This window comes from Xiphophorus hellerii, chromosome 7, assembly GCF_003331165.1.
Source record: "Xiphophorus hellerii strain 12219 chromosome 7, Xiphophorus_hellerii-4.1, whole genome shotgun sequence".
Classification (NCBI taxonomy): domain Eukaryota; kingdom Metazoa; phylum Chordata; class Actinopteri; order Cyprinodontiformes; family Poeciliidae; genus Xiphophorus; species Xiphophorus hellerii.
This window is the reverse complement of record NC_045678.1, coordinates 25417365-25440249: the sequence shown is the minus strand read 5'-3', so window position 1 is coordinate 25440249 and position 22885 is coordinate 25417365. Positions and strand designations below refer to the sequence as shown.

The following is a 22885-nucleotide window of genomic DNA, read 5'->3' as shown; positions in this document are numbered from 1 at the left end:
ATGCACACACACATTTTTTATCACCATGCAGCTTAAATTTTACATTTTTAAAACAACTGATTGACATTAAATTAGACACTATGCTGTAGTTTAATCTACAGGGTATTTAAACATTCACAAGAGACAAAATCTATAGTTTCAAAGAAGTTGCATGCACACAGTCCTCGGTGTAAAAAAAAAAAGGATGCTGCATTACAGTGACACATAATCTAGTTTTTTATGCGTGTGTGCATGTGAGTGTGTTTGCTCTTTCAGACTAAAAGCAAAGAAGTGCTGTGTCAGCAGTAACACAAAACATCACTCCGAAAGAATGCATTTAGAGAGAAATCAGATGGAAGCTGCACCTGATGACAGTGCAAAACATCTTATTGGGTCCCAATTGTTCCTTTGTTTTTTTTTTATTCATTCGTTCAACAAAAGGTTCCAGTTGGTTGATTACATTAAACATAAGAATAATTGAAAAGAAAAAAATGAATTTTGGATAGAATAAATTCCATAAGATTGGGAAAGCTAACATTTTAATTAAGCCATCCAGTAAAAATAGACATGCATCAGTGATAAATGCTTTTCTGTAGAAGACTCCACTTTGTCCTATTGTTATTTTAATTAATAACCTTTGAACAAAATGAAATAAATTTATTGGGAAAAAGTCAACCAAAAGAAAGATTCAGAAAGATTGAGATACAAAATGAAGTGATTATGCCACTGTTAGAAAACATATATAATGGAGCCCTGGCATTGGCAAGATTATTAACCACAGTCACCCACAAATAGTTAAAATCTGGGAATATTTTGATTCCTCTTCTAAAAACGCTTATAAGTGACTATTTTAATAGTTCAAACACTAAACATCCCCTAATATTTTAATATGGACAGTGGAAACAGTGTACAACAAAAGCTAACATCTACAGTCATTCTTATTTTCACACTTGGGGATACAGCCAATCAGTGCCAAGTAAAATTAACAGCATTACTGGATTGGCTATTTTACAAATACTAACCAATAGCAAGTCAAAAAAGATTGTATCTAGGTATTTCAGCTTCAAAAGCTGCGCTGTTTTTCAAATATTTTAGATATGTGCAATGAAAAAATCTGCATCAGTGAAAACTCGTGAAATTGTGGAGGTCCACTGTATGAATCTTAAAAAAGTAAAATCGATAGAGAGCTTTATGCTCGCTTTACTAATGCTGGACTATTTTTTTTATTTACAAAAAAAACAAACATCTCTAAATATGGTTTCCCAAGCTTCCTGTAGAAATGTTGTTACTGATATTGCCAATGCAGCAGCAAGTGCATCAGGTGATATTGTAGTTATTTCTCAAGTTTATTTGTAAGCAAGAGATTGTCTTTAGTTCTAGGCTGATGATGTGAAACTGTACATTTTATTCTTGTCAGACGAACTACCAGTTATTTCTTGGTTTATCTGTCTTCTGTCAGACTGGAAATTGAGAAAAACTAAAATAATAATAAAAAACTATAAAGAAATTATTATTCTTGATGGTCTTGAGTGAACGTTTGCATTATGTGTCTTACTCAGAAAGAGTATGACTCTTGTGTTGATTTATGTATGTCTTTTTTAGTACCATAAGGTCCCACAAAATAGTCAAACACCATTTGTGTTGAATAACCACAAATAATATTTCTCTGAAATATTCATCAGCTATTTCTACGTAATAACGGCTGTTACAGTCAAAATAAAGTTTTCAAGTTTTCCCAAAAAGAACTGCAGTGGCTGTAAAAAACATTAAGCCGCTTGGCTGAGCTTTAACATCAACCTGCCAATGGGACTAGAGATGGGAATTAGCTTCTGGGCTATAATCTCATGTATTTACATCTAAATGTTCACTAATATACATTGCTCCATTTTTAAAAAATCAACGTGAACTTTAAAGTGATGGACCTAATCCATAGCAAACTCGCCGATTGGTGCAAAATGAGTGGAATGGAGATCATCTGAGAGCAGTGAGTGTGTCTCAAGTGATTTTAGTATAAACACCTGTGTCTGCAAGGTGCGTTCACTGGTTAATCCCATTTAAAGGCCCTTTACACATTCAAACCCATGTTTCTGATACAGCTTAGGTATTCCTGACTGCTGCATCCTTTTCAAAAATACAAAAAGTATCTTTAGACATTGTTTTATTGTTTTACTGTGGTAGATTAAGATAATTTATCGGCTTTTAGAGCACTTAAAACATTGTCTACTTTCAGCAATATCTTGAAGAAATGTGTTTAGCGAACACCTCCTCTTTCTTAACACCTCTAAAGCTACAACAGGCCTCATTTGCACTTGCACCTGTCCCATCTGGACAGAAATATAAACAGATTTAGCACTTGGTCTGTATGCCAGGGTCCCTTTTAGTAAGCTTTAATGGTGTTCACCACTTGTAAGTAGCTTTGGCTAAAAGCATGTGAAATAAGTTAATGCATATGTAAATATACAATGTTCCTGGGAAGAAGGTGTAATGCATGATTCATTTGGTATGCAGGGGATTGCAAATTGAAAATCTGGTACTGTTAGAAAACAAGACAGAGCAGCCACACTTATCATTTAATATCAGACCTGAAAGAAGGTAAATAGCTTTAAATATCCTGATGGCCAGAAGACATTGGATACTGAATGAAGCTGAACAACTAGATTTAATAGCAGAGAGATGACACACATTGTAGCAGCAATTACAGTACAGACCAAAAGTTTGGACACACCTTTTAATTCAATGAGTTTCCTTTATTTTCATGACTATTGACATTGTAGATTCACACTGAAGGCATCAAAACTATGAATAACACATGTGGAAATATGCACTAAACAAAAAAGTGTAAAACAACTGAAAATACCCCTTATATTCTAGTTTCTTCAAAGTAGCAACCTTTTGCTGTGATTACTGCTTTGCACACACTCTGCGTTTTCGTGATGAGCTTCAAGAGGTAGTCACCTGAAATGGTTTTCAATTCATAGGTGTGCCCTGTCAGGTTAATAAGTGGGATTCCTTCCCTTATAAATAGTCATGAAAATAAAGAAAACCCATTGAATTATAAGGTGTGTCCAAACTTTTGGTCTGTACTGTACATGCATTTCTGCTTTGTTAGAGGCATGCTTGAGAGAACAGGAAGGTAGAATCAGGGCTGTCCATTTTCATGTCAAATAACAATAAAAGAAAATCTAAACAAACTGTAAGGTAGTTACGTAGAATAGGGAATGAAAATAGAAGTATGAATATCCATATTTCTATTTTCTGAGTTTTCCAAACTCGGAAAACACTGAATTCTAGACTTTTCTGGATTGAATAAAATTTGTAGTGCCATTCATCCATCCATTCATTTTTTGTATTTTCTCTAAACAAGTAAAAACACATAAAAATATGCACACACACAAATGAGGTGTATTTTTTTAAGATTTATGACACAGCATAAATGAAGGAGAGCAGTCTTAGAAATACATCAAAATGGGCGTGCCGTGGTGGAGGAGGGGTTAGCGCAACCCACATTCAGAGGCAACATGGGCTCGACGCGGCTGTCGCGGGTTCGACTCCCGGACCCGACGACGTTTACCGCATGTCTTCCCCCCTCTCCTTCCCCCTTTCCTGTCAGCCTACTTTGAAAAAGGGACACTAGAGCCCACAAAAAAGACCCCTTGCGGGGCGATAAAAAAAAAAAAAAGAAATACATCAAAATGATAAACAGACTTTAAAAAAGAACCACACATATCTAAACACGTCCAGAACTACAAACATAGAAAGGTTATCAATTGGCTTTGGTTGAAAAAGGAATCTCAAATTATTAACTTTACAGCATATTAAATATTACTCTCCAACTTTAGGTTATTTTTTACATTAATCAAAGTAAAGCAAATATTTCACGAAAGTAAAAACTTTTTCTTTCTTGGTCTCTTTCTTAAAGTCCCCCGCACACACCAAAGGAAGCACAGCCAGATCAATCTCTGGTTCCCGCTCTGTCAAACCAATAATAATTCCATAAATGTTTAAAACTCCGAATGGGAAACTCGCCATAGCTGGTAATAACTCTGCCATTAATAATTAAGACCTCTGTTCCATTAATAACATGGTGACAGACGCCCAAAGAAATATCAGTATCCACTGTAAAGTAAAGAAATATGTCCTTGTCATTGTAATCTATAAATATTTACCAGACTGGTTGGATAATTTTTTATCTGGAGTTACAGCCCTAAAAACTGTCTTCTGGCATATTTTAAATCAGCATTTGGAACTGACTCGTGATCACGGGACATGTATATTTAACATCCATTTTTAATGTTGTAATGTAAGGCCTGTCAAGCTCTCCAGTAAGCCAATCCATTCAGGAAAAATATAAAATATGTTGGTTTAAATTCCCCAAGAGATGCTTTATTTATTTTATTGCTGTTGCCCATTCACTATTAATACATTTAAAATGTATTATCAGCTTAGTTTACCCAAAGACGACTTGATAACCTCATCCATAATTTAGATGTAGCGTATATATTAGCATCGTCTGAGTGGCATGTAAAGAAACATATGTCATGGCTACAAAAAAAATGGAGATCAGGATAATATAGACATACTGAGAGAAAAGACAAGCAAGGTACATATTATTAGCTTCCCATAACAGATGGATTTGAGCTTGAAGGTTTAATAAATCTGACAGGAACTGGCCAAAGGCTGGTGTGGTCTGGTGTATCTGACACATATGCAGCTACAGTAATGGTTCATGCAGGGGATGGGTGCACAACAAACAGGGATGGACAAACACACAGGTGATTTATCACCTCCTCCAAGAGGTGACACGTGGGAAATATGTCACTCAGATTGTTGGCTCTGTCTGATTTATATACCAGACTGAAAGTGAGATTACAGCGTGCATCAAAATGAGAATCTAGAACCACACAATACAAAAAGGCGGAAACTTTTCAGAGTTCTTTTACTAATGTAAAGCGGCACAATGTTATGCCTCTGCTCAAGCTAGATGAAAATCCTGTTATTTTCTCAAGGTTCTTCTCAAACTTTTGGAAAACAATTCTGACTATATGTTCTCTGAGGGGAATTTTTGTTTTTTGCACATCTTGGAAGCTGCTTGGTTTCCTGCCCCTGATTTACAACCCAAGATCCAATAAATATATAAATATTTATCAAGTCGAGCCAATGCAATTCATTTGCAACTCATCTTAAGTCGGGTCACAGCTGTCAGCTACAAATAGCACAACTAGACAAGGTGATTTTCAAAAACTTTCCGAGTCCCAAAAACAGTCTATACCTCATCAGTACCATTCAACAATAGATGTGGTCAACTGCATCAAAAAACAAGTGATTAAGAGTACTAATGTATGTTCCTCTTGTTAATGTAACTCTCTGAAGCATAATTGCTAAACAAGATATAATCACCAACATCACTCCACAATAGTTCGATGGCTCCTCCTTGATGGTGTTATAGCCTGGAAATAAGAGCATGCTTCAAGTCTACGTCATGGATTTGTTATCAGCAAATGCACAACATTCTCCCTCCTTGTTAATAGACCAGTAGATGACCACTAGACACTGAAAAGACATCTTTCAAACTCCTTCAGGCAGTTTATCAGTTTGCCCACAGTGTTGTTGGTAAGGTTTTCTGGTAAGGTTCCCCAGAAGACCTTACCATAACCCTGCAAAACTGCTAAAGGTTTTGGATTAATCTTATGAGAATTATTATTATTCAAGGTAAGGTCACCTTTGAAGAGAATAAACAGGAGTTTTTGTGCAGAGTGGCTGACCTTCAGAAAAACAAAATGTTCTTTTATTAGCACAAACTAATGATAGCTATTTGAAAAGAAAAAAATCTATGCGGTTTGAAAACATAAACTGAAATTGATTTGAAAGCTTGGGAGATGTTACGTTCTGCTTGGAAATGATTCATAAAGGGTAAAAATTTACATCAATCAATTGAGGAGACAAAAGACTGCCCTACAGAGGACTTTCTCAACCTTTAAAAGCAAGGGCAAACTAGGACTAATCCTTATTTAAATAAGGCATGAATCATAAATCCATGTTTTCCATTTTGGACAATGTTCCAAACTGGAAATAAAAAGAGCTTAAATTTATTGAATTTTAAAAATAAATGCTAAAAATTATGTGCTTTTGAATCTTTGCCAGTGCAATCAATAAAAGCAGCAGATACCCAATTTCATAGTAACTGATGTTGACACGCTTTTTCTTTTTACACGTTAAACATCCGGTCATCTGTGTGTTCTCCCTGGTGTGTAGTTGCAGAGCAGAGGATCATTATCAGCTCTGTCTAACAAAGATGAAGTCGACCACAATAACAGACACAGGTCAATGCATCAGCTCTGCAGCCGGCTGTATCTTCTTTCTGCATCTTCCACTCATCTGCTCGGTCTCATATTCACAAACGACACCGGTTGTTAGAAACAAAACAAAAGAACTAAACTAATTAGAGTGAGAAATATCCCCTCATTTGCCTGCAAGGATGTGGGATTTTATTAACTTTATCAATTTCCTTTATGATGACTGTCTGAGTGAAGTAAATCTTCACAATTTGGAGATTCTCTGCAATCTATTTTGAGTTTTTTAGCAACTTTGATTTTTCTGTTTCCCTCTCTCTCCTTCTACTAACCTAATCATCTATCTCTACCTTGATAACATTCATCTCTCTATCCCTCCTACTTCATCTTAATCTCTTCATCATCTGCTCATCTCCGTCGTCCTGCCTCCGTCTCCCTCCCTCGTCTCGCCTTTCATCTCATCTTTTTCCTCCTAATCTCCCGAGCTTGTGCTTGGGCTCTAATTAGCCGACATCTCTACTAATGAAGTTTGACAACAAAAGACCACCAATGCTGGCAGGTGGGTCAGAGGGGAGGAAACAGAGGGGCGAGAACAGAGGCGGAGAGGGAAGCTTTGCGAAAGAAAGACTCTGTAACAGTGCGGCAGTCTTTTCGGTGCGAGCCCGCTACATGGGCTGCCAGGCCTCTGGGTTCCTTTCTTTTCTTCCGCAGGCTAACAGGAAGTGACACATGTTTTTAAAATGCAGCTGACAGGATATGACATGGTCTCTAATACAGCGTGGTCTACGCACGGGGAGTAATTAGCGCTCTATCGACTGCCATGACATCAATCAGACTAGCTGTCCAAATGTCGTACTCAAGAGAGGCACCCGCGGTGGCAGAGGAGGGTGGCATCCTGTCGTGATGAAAATCAGTGTCTGTGTGAATGCGGCAGGGACTGAATACTAACTGGCATGACATTATTTGGACAAGCCATCTGTATGTGCAGGCTTATACATACATACAGTATGTGTGTGTCAGGCAGATTCAGAGGGAGCGCTACAGGTGGTCAACCCGCTGCCACTAAATCATGTGGGCAGCCTGTCTGGCTAGACTTTCCCCTTTGACTTAACAGTTGCGTGTGTGGCTAAAGGCCTGCTTCCTGCAGGTCTCAGCAAATAATAGCCTTCAATAGCAGCAGACTAATACAGTAGTTCTCAAAAGGTATGCACACTTGTTAAAATGCCAAAGGAAATGGGAGCAAGATAAATAATTGCAATACTTTTGGTGTGTGTAATGTGACATTTATTCTGTATGGTTAACTGAAATAGAAACAAATCTGTTAAAAAAAAAGAAGACGCTTTGTTGAAAGATCTCTTGATTCATTTTTGTCATTCTGTCTTTTTGAGTTCCCACAAACAATCAACTATAGATAATCTGATTAATGTAAACTAAAGCTAAGCAGCGCTAGCTGGATTTATTTTATTTTTATTTTTTTTACTTTTCCACATTTACATTCTTTGAATTTGTTCAAGTCACTTTTTTGGACCAGAAGGATATCATTAATGAAGAGCATGCAAAATCATGGCATATGGCACAAAACAGAAAGGTGTCAATATTTGGAAAAACTTTGGGAAGTGGTGACATTTCAAAAACTGGACATTCCTCCAAATTGATTGAAAAGACAAGATTGAAACTGGTGAGGGGGACAGCATCCCCCACCAGAGCAGCAGGGATTCCCAACAAGAACTGTTTTTGCTCTAGATGTGAGAATGTTCTCCTAAGTTCTGCATATGTCTAGACTGAAGATTGAATTTTCCAATGTAGAGTGGAAGACTGAAGTTACATTAAACAAAGCTTCAACAAAGTATTCATTTGAGTGTGCACACATATGCAACCACATTATTGAAGCTAATTTAAATTATTGTGATTTTTAACTGATTTATATGTTTCAATAGTATATTGAAAAGGTTTAAAAATGAATAATTATAGTCATATTTTTTAAGTCACAAAACCTGGCAAATAACCATGGGTTGCTAGAGGGTAGAGCACTGATCTGTAGTTCCATTAAAGTGGCTCTTTACAGTTTTTAATCTTATAAATAATAACAAATGCATGTTTTTGTTTTTGCAGTTTTTTAATGGAGTAATCACATTGAAGTTCTACAATAGACTGACACTAAAAATACTAATAATATGGTTTTAGATCTCCTTTTCTCTTTTTTAGACTGGAAACTATGGGCTATTTTTATGGATATCAATTTACACAAATATTAAAATCCCATTAGAAGAAAATTTATCGAAAATGTTTTTTCAAATATGAGGAAAAAAATCAAGCAGACAGATTTGACATAAAAACATTACTAAATATTACCAGATACAGGTGGGAGTTAGTCACTTAAACTCAAACTCTTTTTTTCACATTTTTGCAGGAAATTTGCAGTAAACAGTTAATGCAGGAATCTGTTGATTTTGCACAAATTTCCGGAATCACAAAAAAAATCAGGGGGACTGACTTATAAACACATAAAAGATGTCTTTTTTTAAAAAGGCCATTAAATGTTTGCAGCTCTAAAGGAGTTTTAAAGAAGTAGAGTGGCACATCATCCTTCAAAGCAGTTTTTACGTTTGCCTTTATTATAGGTGTGAAAGCATGAAAAAATAAAATGTTGGTTCTACCTCAATCCATTTGTCTGACTAGTTTCTCTGTAAAACCTGGTCATGATGCCCCTGAGCGCCTAATAAGAAGGCACCTAGAAACCCATTTAAGGTTCTGGAAAACACTTCACCTCACATCTGAATGTTTTCTTCAGGTCAAAATGAGCTGTGGATGAAGAGTGAACTCAAAAATGCTTTTGAATGAGGTGAAATGTCAAGAACCATGAAAGGCCACCCAGTCACCTTCTGCTGAAGCACTTAAGTTGCAATTCATTTTAACTTGAGAAACTGATGGAGATTTGAATTCTCTGACTGTTAAGGTGCCTCTTGTTTAGCACCATGTATCATATTTTTCTCAGGTGTTTTTTAAGCATTTTATTTTATGGAGTGGAGAAATTTTGCTAAAACAATGGAGTCACAATTATTGAGCCTGAAATATTTCATATGGGTGTAAGTCACAAAAGGCAATTGCTAAAAAAGCTGCCTCTCCACTCATAGAAAGTTGAGTGGAGAGAAAAACGTGATAGAAAAAAGTGAACTAGCAAGCAAAATCCAGAGATAGGTCATGCAACAAAGGATAAATATGTCAAAAAATACATACTATTAAGCATAATCTGTGATGCTAAGGGTCTGGTTTCTCTTTCAAAGGCCCAGTAAGTTTTAGCAGGAAGCATGTCATCAGAGTCTTCGATAATACCCAACAACTTTAAATTTCTAAATTGGTGGCCTATGTCTGAAAACTGAAAATGGGTTGTCATCAGGAGATCCATAGGTTAATGATCCAAAACATACTGTCAAATCAACACTGGAATTTTTCTACAAACACAAAGTCAACCTACTTTCATGGCCATCTCAGACACACATGCAGTCCAACAGCTTGAAGAAACCGATACTGTGAGAAAAAGGTTGATTTGAGAAAATACATACATCAGTGACAGCTCAGGTCACTGTGGTGAGCTGTCAACATGATGCAAGCACACACAGTGAGCCATATGCAGAATATAAAAATAGAACAGATGACAAAACAGTGGGAACTTCTATCCTGGCAGTGAAAAATAATCTAAATAGTGATATCAGGAAAAGGCAACCACACAGAAGTTGTGATGGTTTAAAGATGGATTACAACAGCAATGATTGGTAAAAGAAATACACAATTCATCACTATATCTGTAAAGTTGGCTAACAGCTTGTGGGGAACTACATGTGGCCCTGGAGATATGGCCCTGGTAACATGCAACCACAGTACAGGCACAGTCGTGCACTTGTCAGCGTTGCTCCTATAGAGTTAATAGGTTGCAGCCCTTAATGAAGGTTAAGAAAAAAAAAATTGTATAACTGTTGAGATTTCTTATTACTCTGCCATATTTTACATCCACATTCAGCCCATGTGAAAAATGTACCTCATCAAAGAGAAAGACTAATAATAGTTCTTATCAACAAGGTTTCACACTGCTTCTCATTGAGGTAGTTGTAAGATGCCTTACAATGAGATTCATGTACTTTATTTTTGTAACTTGCTGCTGTCATTAAGCCGCTGTCCCATTCTTTATCTTTCATGATAGAGTATCTAAAACATGCATTATACTGGCCTTAATGATAAGAAATTAGGTGCATTATTTTTAAACATCACATCTACAAAGTGTGTGTTGCTTTTGATGTTCATCTGATTTCTATAGTGTATGTATACTTAAATAAAAGGAATAAAAATTACACTTCAACTGCATTATAGGGAATATGTTACTTAGGCCATGATATTATAATTTCATTTTACACACTCATTGCTTGATGAGCTCAGTCGTTTAAAAAGTTATCAGTTGGAGCCAGTTCAAGCATGAAGAAACTAAATTGTTACCGATGCAGACAGAGCAACTGCATAGAACAGCATGTGACTGTGATGCTAATGGGTTATAGATGTATGTTTTAAGTAGAGCTAACAGTATGTGCAATTTACACTTGCTGGACAACTGAAGAGTGCAAATTCTAAGTTGCTTGTTTGTTAACTTAAATACAAATTTAACTAATCACTTGCCATCAACTCAATGCATTTAAACCTGGTGATAAGTTGCTGAACTCCAACCAAACATCAGAATAGGGAGGAAAAGTGGTTTCAGTGACTTTCAATATTGTACTGTTGATTGTGACAACTTGAAATTCAATGCACAATCATCTGTAAGGTTTACAGGTCTCATGTCAGGTCTCATTTACAGGTCTCATGAAATTATGCCAATAACTCATTGTATCCATGTCATTAAGAAAGGCTGTTCTGAAGGAAAAAGAGGGCTGGACACGGTACTAATATCCAGGGAAACTGGTTCCCATCTACCACACATTCACAGGGGAGAACATGGAAACTTTATGTAGAAAGATTTCAGGTCAGAATTCAAATGCAAGACCTTCCTGCTGCAAGGCAACATTGCTACCAACAGCGCCACCATGCACCGCATAGTACTACCATGGTGATCAGTGAGTGAATATGGTGTCTTACAGTTGAGATCATGATGCCATTAAAATTTTTGACATATTCAAAAAGTAAAATCCATGTTTCTCAGGTGAAGCTGGAAGTTAAGTTGAAAATAGATACCATACAGAAAGCTGATGGTGAAATGTTTTATTCCTACAGCTGCAGACTTCCCTACACCATAGGAATGCAAAGTAATTGAATACTGCAATTTTTGGTAGCAGTATTCAATGTTCTAAAACACTATAAAAGGGCAGAAAAACACTTACAGTGTTTTGTCTTCAGTCATGATTTTAGGTACAAAGAATTAGCAACGTAAAATTTGTCCGCTCTATAATTTAAGTAATACTCCTGACTTGAGCAAGTAGAATTGTGATGCAAAACAGAATGAAAGATGAACAAAGCTGTCCCTGAGTGTACATTTTTGACATATAAAAGTGTTATTTTATGAGTCCAAGTGTATGCGCCCATGTGTACTTTTACCATGTGCGTGCTCTACAGAGGGCGGATGTCCTTTGCATGGAATTTATTTTTCATTGAGAACTACTTGTCCAAATACGAGAGGCGGAAATCATAAATGAGAGGAAGAGAGTGCAACAAGGGGGAAGAGAGACCTAGAAAGGATCTATTGAAGGAAGGAGTGCTAAGGGGGGAGGAAGGGATGGTGCACACGAGTGCCTCTTGAGAGCTTTCTCTTATTAGGCAGGCTGAATCACACGCTTTGAATCCGGAAAACACACACTTTAGCCATTTTCTTGTCTTTCTCCCCATTACCTCCTCCCTGCCTCTACAAAGCAACCTCTTCAGATTCTTCCGTTTTAGTTCTTCCCATATTCACTACTTTTCACTCCTAGCATCTCAGTTTAGTTTATTCTTTACTTTTTTCTGCCTTCGCTTCTATTTTTTTCATTTTAATTTGCTTTCTCCATCCAGGATATTCATTCACCGGCTCCTATCGTCATTCTTTGTGCACGTCCTCACTTCATTGGCCTCTTTATCCCCTCTCATCTGTTGATTCATCCCAAAATCTCAATTATCCACTCCACAAGCTAAATTGTGACCACCAGTCTTATAGTTTCAATTTCCTTTTTCATTCATTTCTCTGTATCTCAAAATATGTCATGAATTTCTTTCTCCAAAAATCTTCTTTCAGTTTGTGTTCTGATCATTATTCATTTTACAAAATACTCCATTTAATGCTCTTTAGAATTAAATCATTCCTCTTCTCTTCTTGCCACTTTTTCCACCTGTTTTCCTTCCCGTCAAGTCGTTTAAGTATTGACAAATACATCTCAGACAGGTATAAATGTGGAGAAATGAAATGCATTCTGTGAAACATCTGGTCCCGTCACTACTTTGAGATATATGCGATGAATATCTTCCTATCATGTCCAAAAAACATTTGTGGGATCCCTGTTTAGCTTGTCAACAAATTATCTATGTTACAGTGTGTGGGGAAGCAATGCTAGAGGGTTATTTAGCTATGGCAGCCAATCTGTCTACGCCACTGAAATGCTAGACAGACATGAAACAGTATATCGGTCCATTACCAAGGTATCAAAAAATGAATTAGTTAACCAGTGCTTCTAGAGTCAAAGAAAATGACCCGGCACCTACCAAGCATGGGCTTCAACCTTTGGATGACACTCAGTATGACCAATGTGAAATGCAGCTCTGAGTTGTTTGCAACCATTTTTAAATGTGTAGACTTATCTTTACGGATCGAAATACAAGTGTGTGGATGAATTGTTGCCCAGCAAAAGTAAATTTCATAAAAGGGGAACAGAATCAATGGATTTGGGTGTATTATAAAATCTTTGGAAAATGAAATACAATTAAATTATGGATCAAAAAAATAAAAAAATATCAAACTTCTAAAAAAAACAATATTTTCACTAAGATGGTCAAAAATTGGTTTGTTCCCAGGCATAAAATGTAAAAAGGTTGAAATGAAATGGAAATGCTTGGGTATAAAATAGGTGTGTAAGTCGGCAAAAAGGTGAATTTGCTATATATCCACTTAAAGGCATCATCAGATTACTCAGATCTTGAAGCATCACTGAATGTCTTTAGACAGACATAATGTGATACATTCTGAAAAGCAAACATAAGTTATTAGCAAGGTCAACACATCCAAAACATCCAGTTGCATTAAATACTAAAAGGAATGAATAGTCTAATGTACCAATATTTTTTTCAATTAACAAAACCCATTTTTGTTCTAATTAAATGCAAAACAAACCGCCCCTACAAGGACCTGCTTTTACTTCATGCTTTTTCTTTGTTTCTTGTTCGCTGCTTATCCTTTACACATGTACTACAATGCCCCTCCTTCCTGCGCTGCCAAGCTCACTTCACTTTGGTCTCTCAAGGCTGATTGTTTTCTAATTGGTGGAGTGCCAGAGGTCGTGGTTGTTATGGTAACCTGTGAGGGGTACTTGGACGGGTTGGCTGGTGGTGGATGGGTGACGGCGGGAGGGGGGGCAGCTGTTCGTGAAAACCGAGGGCTGCTCTCATCCAAGGCTTAGCGGGTCACTTCAGAAAATAGACTGGATAAGTGTTTGTGCATTTTCTCCTGGTGGAAACTGATTTCCATATTATAAAGACGTCTTAATAAGTCTACGATTCTCTTAAGAAATATTTGAGGCGTTAAATGAATGTTACAACTAGACTGAGGCTGGGTTTACTTATTCCTTTTGTTATCAAGTTGGAGAAAAGGTTATGGACTATATAAAGTCAATAACCAAAAAGACATGATCAAATTTTAAATTAATCTGATTATTTAAAAGAAACCAAAAACCCTCACTTTGTTTACATTATGAGTTTAGATGATGGGTTATTTTAAGGGTAGTTCTAGGAAAAATAAATAAATAAAAGAAAAACATAAAAACATGGGAAATAATATGAAGAAGGTTACTGGCAGACAAACAGAGAAAGTATGATTGGAAGGGAATGAATAATGGATGCATGAATATGTAAACTCTGTATGAACTTTAAGGAAATTGTATTTTCTATGCGTGTATCTACCGATGCACACACTTTGCAACTCTGCAGTCTCAACAGTGTCCATTGAGAATAAAAATAAATGCTAAATTGATCAGCTATCACACATGAGGTGGAAAACATAGTTCCTATAAGTTCTCCATCCATCTTCAGCCCCTTTTAAAGTAAACATACTGTAGAAACATTCACTGTGGACTCATACCAGATATTTCTGAAGATGTCAAGCTTTTGAAAACATATTGTCAACATAACAACATTTGATCAAGGTTAATTGAACATTCTACTATGCATCACATTCTGTCATGATGCACAGGTGTTGGTGTTCAGTTAGTAGATCTTGTCATAATCAGTTCTTTATAATTGTCATTCAGGTTTTTCCATACAAGCTAAGCATTTTGATTTTGACTGCAGCAAAAGAGTTTAACTCTGCTGTGTCTTTAACTCCCAGATCTGAGTTTAGACATTAGGAAAATTACAAGTAGACAACAAAATGTTTTTTTTTTTGTTGTTGTTTTTTGGTTACATTACAAGCATTTACTGGGGTAAACTGGTTTCTTAAAATGAAAACAATTTTTTATCATCCTCATTATTATTAAGAATGATAAATGTATAAAAAAAATCCCAGTAAGTACTTATTTCTAGTCAACAAAAATATTTGTTGCCATCAAACTGTTTATTTTTAAGTCTTCCCATAAACACCCAACAGTACTGTATGTTCACATACAATTAATTTATTTGTAGCCTGTCATTGCTCACAAAACACCTTTTTTGAGCATGTAGGTGTGCATTTTGGTGCACATGTCTAAGCAGCCATGCTTCACTGCTTTGCTAATGTACTGATGGAAGGGAGTCCTTGGCGATCCTGTTTATCTCTGTATCCCACATGCCTCCGGTGGCTCTGACCTCCGTTAATGCACACATACAGACACCGCTGCTGACACACCACCTTCTTTTTCCAGCCACATCGATTACTGTCAGCCAATACCTGGACTTCCTTTAGTCTGCATCATCAGGTTTCAGGAAGTGATGATAAATGAACAGCACTATCTGCCAAGACTGCCGGTCATGGTTAAATGACTCCAAAATCGAGACCTTCTCTGACTTTTGCTACTTCTTTTGAGGAAATATGGGCATCTTGGAAATTAAATACTGAATATTATAAAATAAGGAAGGACCTAAGCAACAAAGCGCCACCATGTCTACAAATAAAATCAAGAAAAATACCCTCTAATAAGAAACATATCAGACTTGTTATAAAGTGCAAATAAAATAAAGTGCTTTCATAAGAAAGCATTTAAAAATGGCTGGGATTAACATACTTAACAGCAAATATCAGCATGGAAGCCAAAGCAAGCTGAGTACATTTACATAATCCAAAATACATGTAGGGAGACCAGGGATTATGGTACAAGAGTGTAAAACCCGGAGTTAAGGTCAATGATGTAGATTTTCATAAAATATGTCCCATATTCTTTATCCACATGTAACTTAAATGGAAATTACTATATTTAAACATTCATTACCTGCTAAACCACATTTTCTACCACCTTAAAATAAAACATGAACTGGTTAGCACAACTCTCATATTTAATATGAATCCCATAATCTATTGTAGAAGTCAAGGTCAACGCATTGAAATATATACGATTTTGCATGAAGAAAACAATACAAGAAAGGCTGCCAGGAAACGGCTCCATGGAGGATGGAACTGTCCACTAAGATGGCTGGCATCCTTACTTTTCTGATAGGTACACAAGGTGAGAAGATGAGCGTGTGTTAGTTAGAGTGCGTGTACTGGTAGATGTGTTCCAGAATTAGAGAACTGTTACTGGTATGACAAAATTTAAAGAAGTAGGAGTATCACACTGAAGCTTCAAGCAGAAAATTCACTCATTGAAAATTCACTCTCTCATCATACCAAAAGTAAGCTTTTGCTAGACAGCAGAGAGAAAAATATAAGCATGAATTACACTGATGAAGTGATGCAACAATCGACAGAAAACAACAGAGTAAGTCTGGGTTCTGGTCACTTCTTTTTTCTGTAGTTTGGATTAATTCATGACAAACCTATTCACCAACAATAATGAATCATAGAGTCATCTGCACAAGTACAACATTTCTACTTGTGTTTTGATATGATGTTTAAAAGTCATTTTCTATAATCTACTCATGTCATTTGTGCTTAATTAAAATGTTGTGGCCTAAACCTATCCAAAATAAAAAACAAATTACATGACTTATTTCATGTCAAATGACATGTTAAACTCAAACCAAAAGTTTTTTGTTTCCACATACAAAATTTTACAATTGTCCAAGTTCTTATTTTTTAGACAGTTTAAATTCCACATTTACCACAAGGCTTTCATTGATGTACTTCTTTTATCATAAATGCAGTATCTAGTGCAAGACTTAAGAGTATTGCCCTAGAATAAGTTTGGCTTTAAAACACAACATTAACAGAAATCTGTAGAGAGATTGGAAGCTTTAATTGAGAATTTTTTTTAAGTAAACCTGCAAGATTGCAGAATTATTGTGTATTATGCTGACATCATAGGTTCCAATTAACATTTTCGCTAATCTTTTCTTTCTTCTTTTTTGTCATGCTACCCCCACCAGTTTCCATCAGCTTAAGGATCTGTGTCAGTAAATCACAAATTATAGTTTAACAGAAAAAAAAAATGCGCATGTAGATCTTGAATGCAACCTATGGAATATGGCAAACAACTTCTTTTGTTACACTCCATATTACACATACTGAACATGATGAAGATATTTTTCATACAATACGTAAAGTATTTTGTTTACATTACTAAAATGGGAAAATCTGTCAATATTAATACTGTTAGTATTAATGATAATAACATTAGACGTATTAAGTTATAATTTTGCTACAAAAATTATGCTAATTGATGTGAGGATTCTAAATTTTACCACTTTAATATAAACCAAAAATATGTATTCCCATTCATTGTTTTTAAATAACCCAGGCCACCATGTCTACTTAAATCTGTTAATAAAATGCAACAATGGTATTTCGTTATCATTAATATTATTATTTCATTTTTGGTTTCACATATTATCTGTTTTTCAATCATCTGTTGGATTTTGTAATTTTTGTGTGTGATAAATATAGGAGGTTATGTGTTTCTATGAGCTTCAAATATCAAAATACCATTTATAAAAAAAATGGTGACCTTGAAGAAAATGCTTCACAGATAAAGTCACTGAGACCTACCTGTCACTTGGAGGCGCTGGGGAAGGAGTGAGCGGTGACGTAGCTCCAGAACCTCTAGGCTTGTTAACTTTGGCATACAGTCTATCAATGGGGTCATCATCGGGGAGAACTCCAGCATCGTTAACATGCTTCCCATGTCCTGGGAAGCTGGGAGGCCCCTGTGGCGAAGGCGAGCGGGCATGAGCGTGCTGAACTGAACTGTAGAGAGGTGACTGCGGCAGCGGCGGTGGCCCTGAACCCATCTCTCGGTCCCTGAAGGACTGTATCCTGGCATAGTTTGGGTCGGCATCGTCATCCTCAAAGTGTGGATATGCTGCCCCACCACCTCCACCCTGCTGGTCTCTGGGCAGTTTTTCCTGCAGCTCAGGATGCACAGCTTCAATCCTTAAAGAGAAACAAAGGAACAATTACTCCCTGTTACAGAGCAACAGTAAGTAATTTAGAAGGCTACTAATAATTCACAAACAAGAACTGTCACAAAGAAAGAGCTTTACCAAAAGCGTGCAGCGGAACAAAGTTGTTAGCAGGGAAACAGTAGAAAATCCTGTGATCAAAGAACAATGTGTGATAAGTTTGCTAATCATACTTTAGAGCAGGTTCTTTACCTTTCTCTTTCTTCTCTCATCCTTTCAAGCTCCAGGTCACTCAGTACGTCTGATTTTTGTCGTTGCACAGCGGCCTTTGCCTCCTTCTTCTCCTCTTTTTTCTTTCCAAACCTGGACACAAATAGAAAGTGAAATACATGAACATGTTGACAAAATAATTATGTAAAAAAAAAAAAAATCATGTCTATAATAAAGAATCATTTTATTATAGATGTCATATGATGTCTATAATAAAATAGATATTTACCCTTTTTCTGCTTTTGCAAGTCAATCATGATCAACAAAATGTACATTTTTTTTGTGCCAAAACCCAAGTAAATCAGCTGATTTACTCAAATTTCTATTGTTAAACTGTTGAAGATCTGTCATGTTGGGTGGGAATCAGCTGTTAACAGCCCTTTTCTGAAACTGCACATTTTATAACCTTGGTTGCCTGGGCTATTTCCTGCTAAAGTTTTCTCATTTTTGAAACAAAAGTTTATACAAATCTTATTCTCTTTATAAGCTCAGGTCTTGGGAGGAAATGTGTTATTCTAATCTCATTGAAAGTTCTCCATTCTGTAATTCAAAAGTTCAAATGTACAACATGCTTTAATGCTCTGCCTAAATGTATCTTAAAAAAGCTGAGGCTTATTAAACTTTAGAGCACAGCTACGCAGCGGGTGCGACATACTGAATTGAGCCAGTCAAACCTGCTAAATAGTTAATATGTCCAACACGCCAACTGTGACCTTATAACACAGCTAATGTTTTATTTATCAAGTGAATATATTGATGAATTATCCTTCTGTCTACATTTCTGCTATGTAATACCGTGGACATTTTTGAAGTATCGCTCCCCCTGCTTATGTATTATTTAAAAGCAAATCCAGTGCTACATTACACTGGGACTGGCTTGTTGTTTTGGTTTTAATAAAAACAGAAGTGCACTTTGAACACTGGGGTAATAGGTTTCTTTGAAATGCCTAATGTGGACTGGGGGGTAAAGCCTATTTACCACCCATGGAGGAGTGGCTCGATGGGCAATGAAGGGCTCCAATCATCTGTGTGTATTAGCAGCATGTGTGTGTATTTGCCACACAGGGGACAAGCCTTACTTTAATTACAGCTACCTACAGAGGCTTACCCTTTCTTTCAAATCTCTCCTCCCTGCACTTACCACTCCTTTTGCCACGGTTCCTTTTCAAAATTGTCGCTTCTTTATAGCAGAGCTGCTTCTTTTCACTCACTTTCTTCACTTTACCTTTTTCCCATGTGTACATTAACTCACTTTTAACAAATCTTCCCACTCTTTATCAAGTTTTCCTCTCTTGAACTTTACCCTGACCTGTTGATAGCAAATCATATGTCTACTTTGTACCCAAGTCTACTTCAATCTGTACCCTTCCAAAAAATAAAAACAAAAAAACTACATTATAGGCATTTGCATAATGTTTTACTTCTTTAGGTAATCAAGTAAGGTCACAGGTTTTTGAACTCAAGCTTCTTGGCACACAGACTGCTTCTACAAGCATCTGCAAAAGAATAGGTGCCTTTTAGCAGCTCAAGAACTTTCCAGACAAATACAGTGATACAATGTCACCAGTACAATAAGCAGAATTTCCTGACAACTAAATATTCCATAGTCAACTGTTTGTTAGATTATAATTAAACAAAAAATGGCAATGACAGCTACTCAGCCACTACATGGTAGAGGTCACATCAGAAATGCTTCATTAATCCAATATGTAGAAATTCTTACAATCACAAACCAGACACCTGATTAAAAGTTTGTGAATATAGGAGAGAAAGAAAAAGAAAAGGATATTCCCATTAAAGAAATCCATCAGTGTATAATTCACTGTGACAAGCAGAAGTAATCTCCTATGTTGCTCTGTTTTACAAAGTGGAAGTCTGAATCAGTTGCTGAATGAGCTCCTATATCTGTTCAGTAAATAGAGAGAATGCAATGAGAAAGAGCTTAAAATGTCCTAATTTTGGACAAAGTACAGAGAGTCTAGTTCCCTTCCTAGAACTGTCTTTCTGAAAACTCTTTCTGATCTTGTTGATGCTACTGATGTCCTTGGCCCTCAGGCTGCTGCATCAGCTGACAACAGCAGACATGGTGGAACTGGAAACCAAAGACCCATAGAAAATTTGCAACAACTTCCAACAAATTCTGAGTTACCTGTGTCGTCCAGTTTATAATCCAAATACATCACCAAGAATTGTTCACCCTGTTTAGTGTGAACCTGGCCCTTCTCAAGTCCACAAACAGTTCTTTTGTTTTTGCCCTAATGGGCTCTAAGTGGTTTTTAACAAATATTGGTGGACAAAGTTGTTCATCCTGTTATCACTTATGAGCCTAACTACTGCAGAGTCATCAGGACTTTTCCGTAGATGGCAGGTGATTTCACCAGTAGCTGAAATCACTAGTGTAGAAAGTATAGAGGAAAGGATACAGAACATAAAAATCACAGAATGGGGCTCACAGATGCTGGGGTACTTGTTGTGTAGAGGAACCTTCAGTAAGGTCAGTAGCTAAAGACCTCTAAAGTTCACATGTTTGCTAAGGATAAGTCATTCCTGCAAAATCCACAACTCAATTCAATATGCAGGGTTTCTTTGAATTATTTTCAATTAACTAATACTGAATTCGTATTGTATTATAATTTGAACTGAGGTAGACTGTATGTGGCTGGATTTAAATCTGACCATATGTCTGGATTGCATATGATTGAAATGGAATAATTTGAATTTAACGTGGACTAGCATAGATTTGTTAAAACTGTAATCTGAAATGGTTTGAGATAATGTTTGTGGTGAAAAAGTACCAAATAAAGGAAGAGGATCAAACTAAAAACAATACAATATGATAATTCAATCACACTGCTGATTAGAGATAACACTTAAAACCAGTTTAAGTTCTCAAATAGGAAACTGAAAGCCAGATAATGACTCTTTACTGCAGTGTAATGAACGATCAGTTTCTGCTGAGGTTTCAGATGCTACAGCCAGAATTTGGGATTAAAAGCATGAATCCCCAAACCTTTGCTGTCTTATGTGAACAATTCAGGATAGTGGTGGCAATAGTAAATCGATGTACAGAGTGCTTTCTTGGCAAGGTTGAAGCCCCATAATGCTGATCAATGATCATTCGAATGCCACCGCCTACCTGATTATTGTTGCTGACCATGGCTATCCTCTTGTGGTGACCATTTACCTTATTATTGTATGTGTCTAATATGAAGATAAACCTGAAGACTCTGGTGGTTGGGTTAGTGTTTCTGTGACAGTTTGTTAAGTGATTGTAATTATTCATTGTTCTAAGTAAAAAAAAACATCTCTTCTTGAAGTCTGTCCTTATTTCTGCACTTTGTATTCTGCAGCATTTACTGTGTTTGAACACAACATCACACAGTAAACAGATTTCACCTAAGGTACTAGATATTAAAATATTAACCATTGTCTGAAATGTCTTTTATAACCATTACTGCTTCTTCCATCAACTTTTTTTCCTTTTGTTTTTGAAAGAGTGTTTGTGACAGGAGGCTTTGGATAATAAATTCATGTAATTTTTTGCTTTGAAACTTATGAAACGTTATTACCTGAAAAGTGTACGTTTAGACAAACAAAAACAAAACATTATTGTTATAAAATGATCCAAAACCCATATTTGGGTCCATTGTAGATAACTGTATTTTGTACTACAGTGGACCCCTGGTATTCAAGGAGTTGGTATCAAATAGCTAAAATCCTCTAATATGTGGGACTCCCATCAAAATGCTTGTTACGAACCAATGTAATAGTACAAATACCAAAAATACCTTAATGTACCTTAATACACCCAGTAGAACTCTGTCTAAACGCCATCGGAAAACTAACATCCACACTTATCCTCATCTAAACTATTGGGACTACAGTAAATCAGCATCAGCCAAGAAATTTGATTCTGATAGGCAGTATGAAAACAAAATGTCAATAATATATCTTTTCTATTTTTCTTTGTTTTTCATTTTAAAAAAATACCTGTCACTCTTCTTTAAATTTAGTTGAGAAATATTCCTGGCTGAAAGCTAATTTTATTCCAATTTGATTATTATAATTTGAACTGTTACTAACAGTTCTGGCTTTTGTAATGGACATTAAGGACAATGCTTAGATGTCTTCTGATAATGTTGCTCATGTCTGGTTCTGGGAAACTTTTTATATTCCTATTTGTTAATTGTTGGGAACATTGGCTTTGACCTGAAATGAATATATGTCTCAGCAAGAAAAATATATAATTCTTGTCATGTTTGCTTTTTTTGAATAATTTCTTGAAGTTGTTAGAGCTGCCTGACAGCAGGTCCAGTTTAATATTCTTTCATTTCAAAGATCTTTTGTCCAACAAGAACTATTATTTGAATCACGTACCATTAGAAGGACGTTGCCACTGCACAAGTCTATGCGAAAGAAGTGACTCAGGACAGACTAATTCACCTGTGGTTTTCATTTTCAAGTTCTTTTATTCCTCTCAGTTTAAATGACAGATTAAATGTGAGGGCAGAGAGGAGAAGAAGTGGTCATACAGAAGTGAACCAAAATGAAAAATGATTAATAAACAACCACTTCTAGCACAACAAGACCATCCAGAACAAATTTACACACGAGAACATCATGGCTCGAACACCATTTCACAAGGAATATGAGAGTAAGAT

At 36.3% G+C, this 22885-nt stretch overlaps 1 protein-coding gene across 3 annotated transcripts in view; it reads right to left on the bottom strand.

Annotated features, from left to right (window-relative positions):
* LOC116723171 (partitioning defective 3 homolog B-like) overlaps positions 1-22885 on the bottom strand; it is a 222210-nt gene that overhangs the window by 70423 nt on the left and 128902 nt on the right. For all 3 annotated transcript variants that reach the window (XM_032567857.1, XM_032567860.1, XM_032567859.1), the window contains exons 20-21: positions 18207-18317; positions 17602-17985 (exon numbers count right to left, since the gene is read on the bottom strand). In XM_032567857.1, the coding sequence (XP_032423748.1) occupies positions 17602-17985; positions 18207-18317 (495 nt within the window). The remainder of the gene's footprint in view (positions 1-17601; positions 17986-18206; positions 18318-22885) is intronic.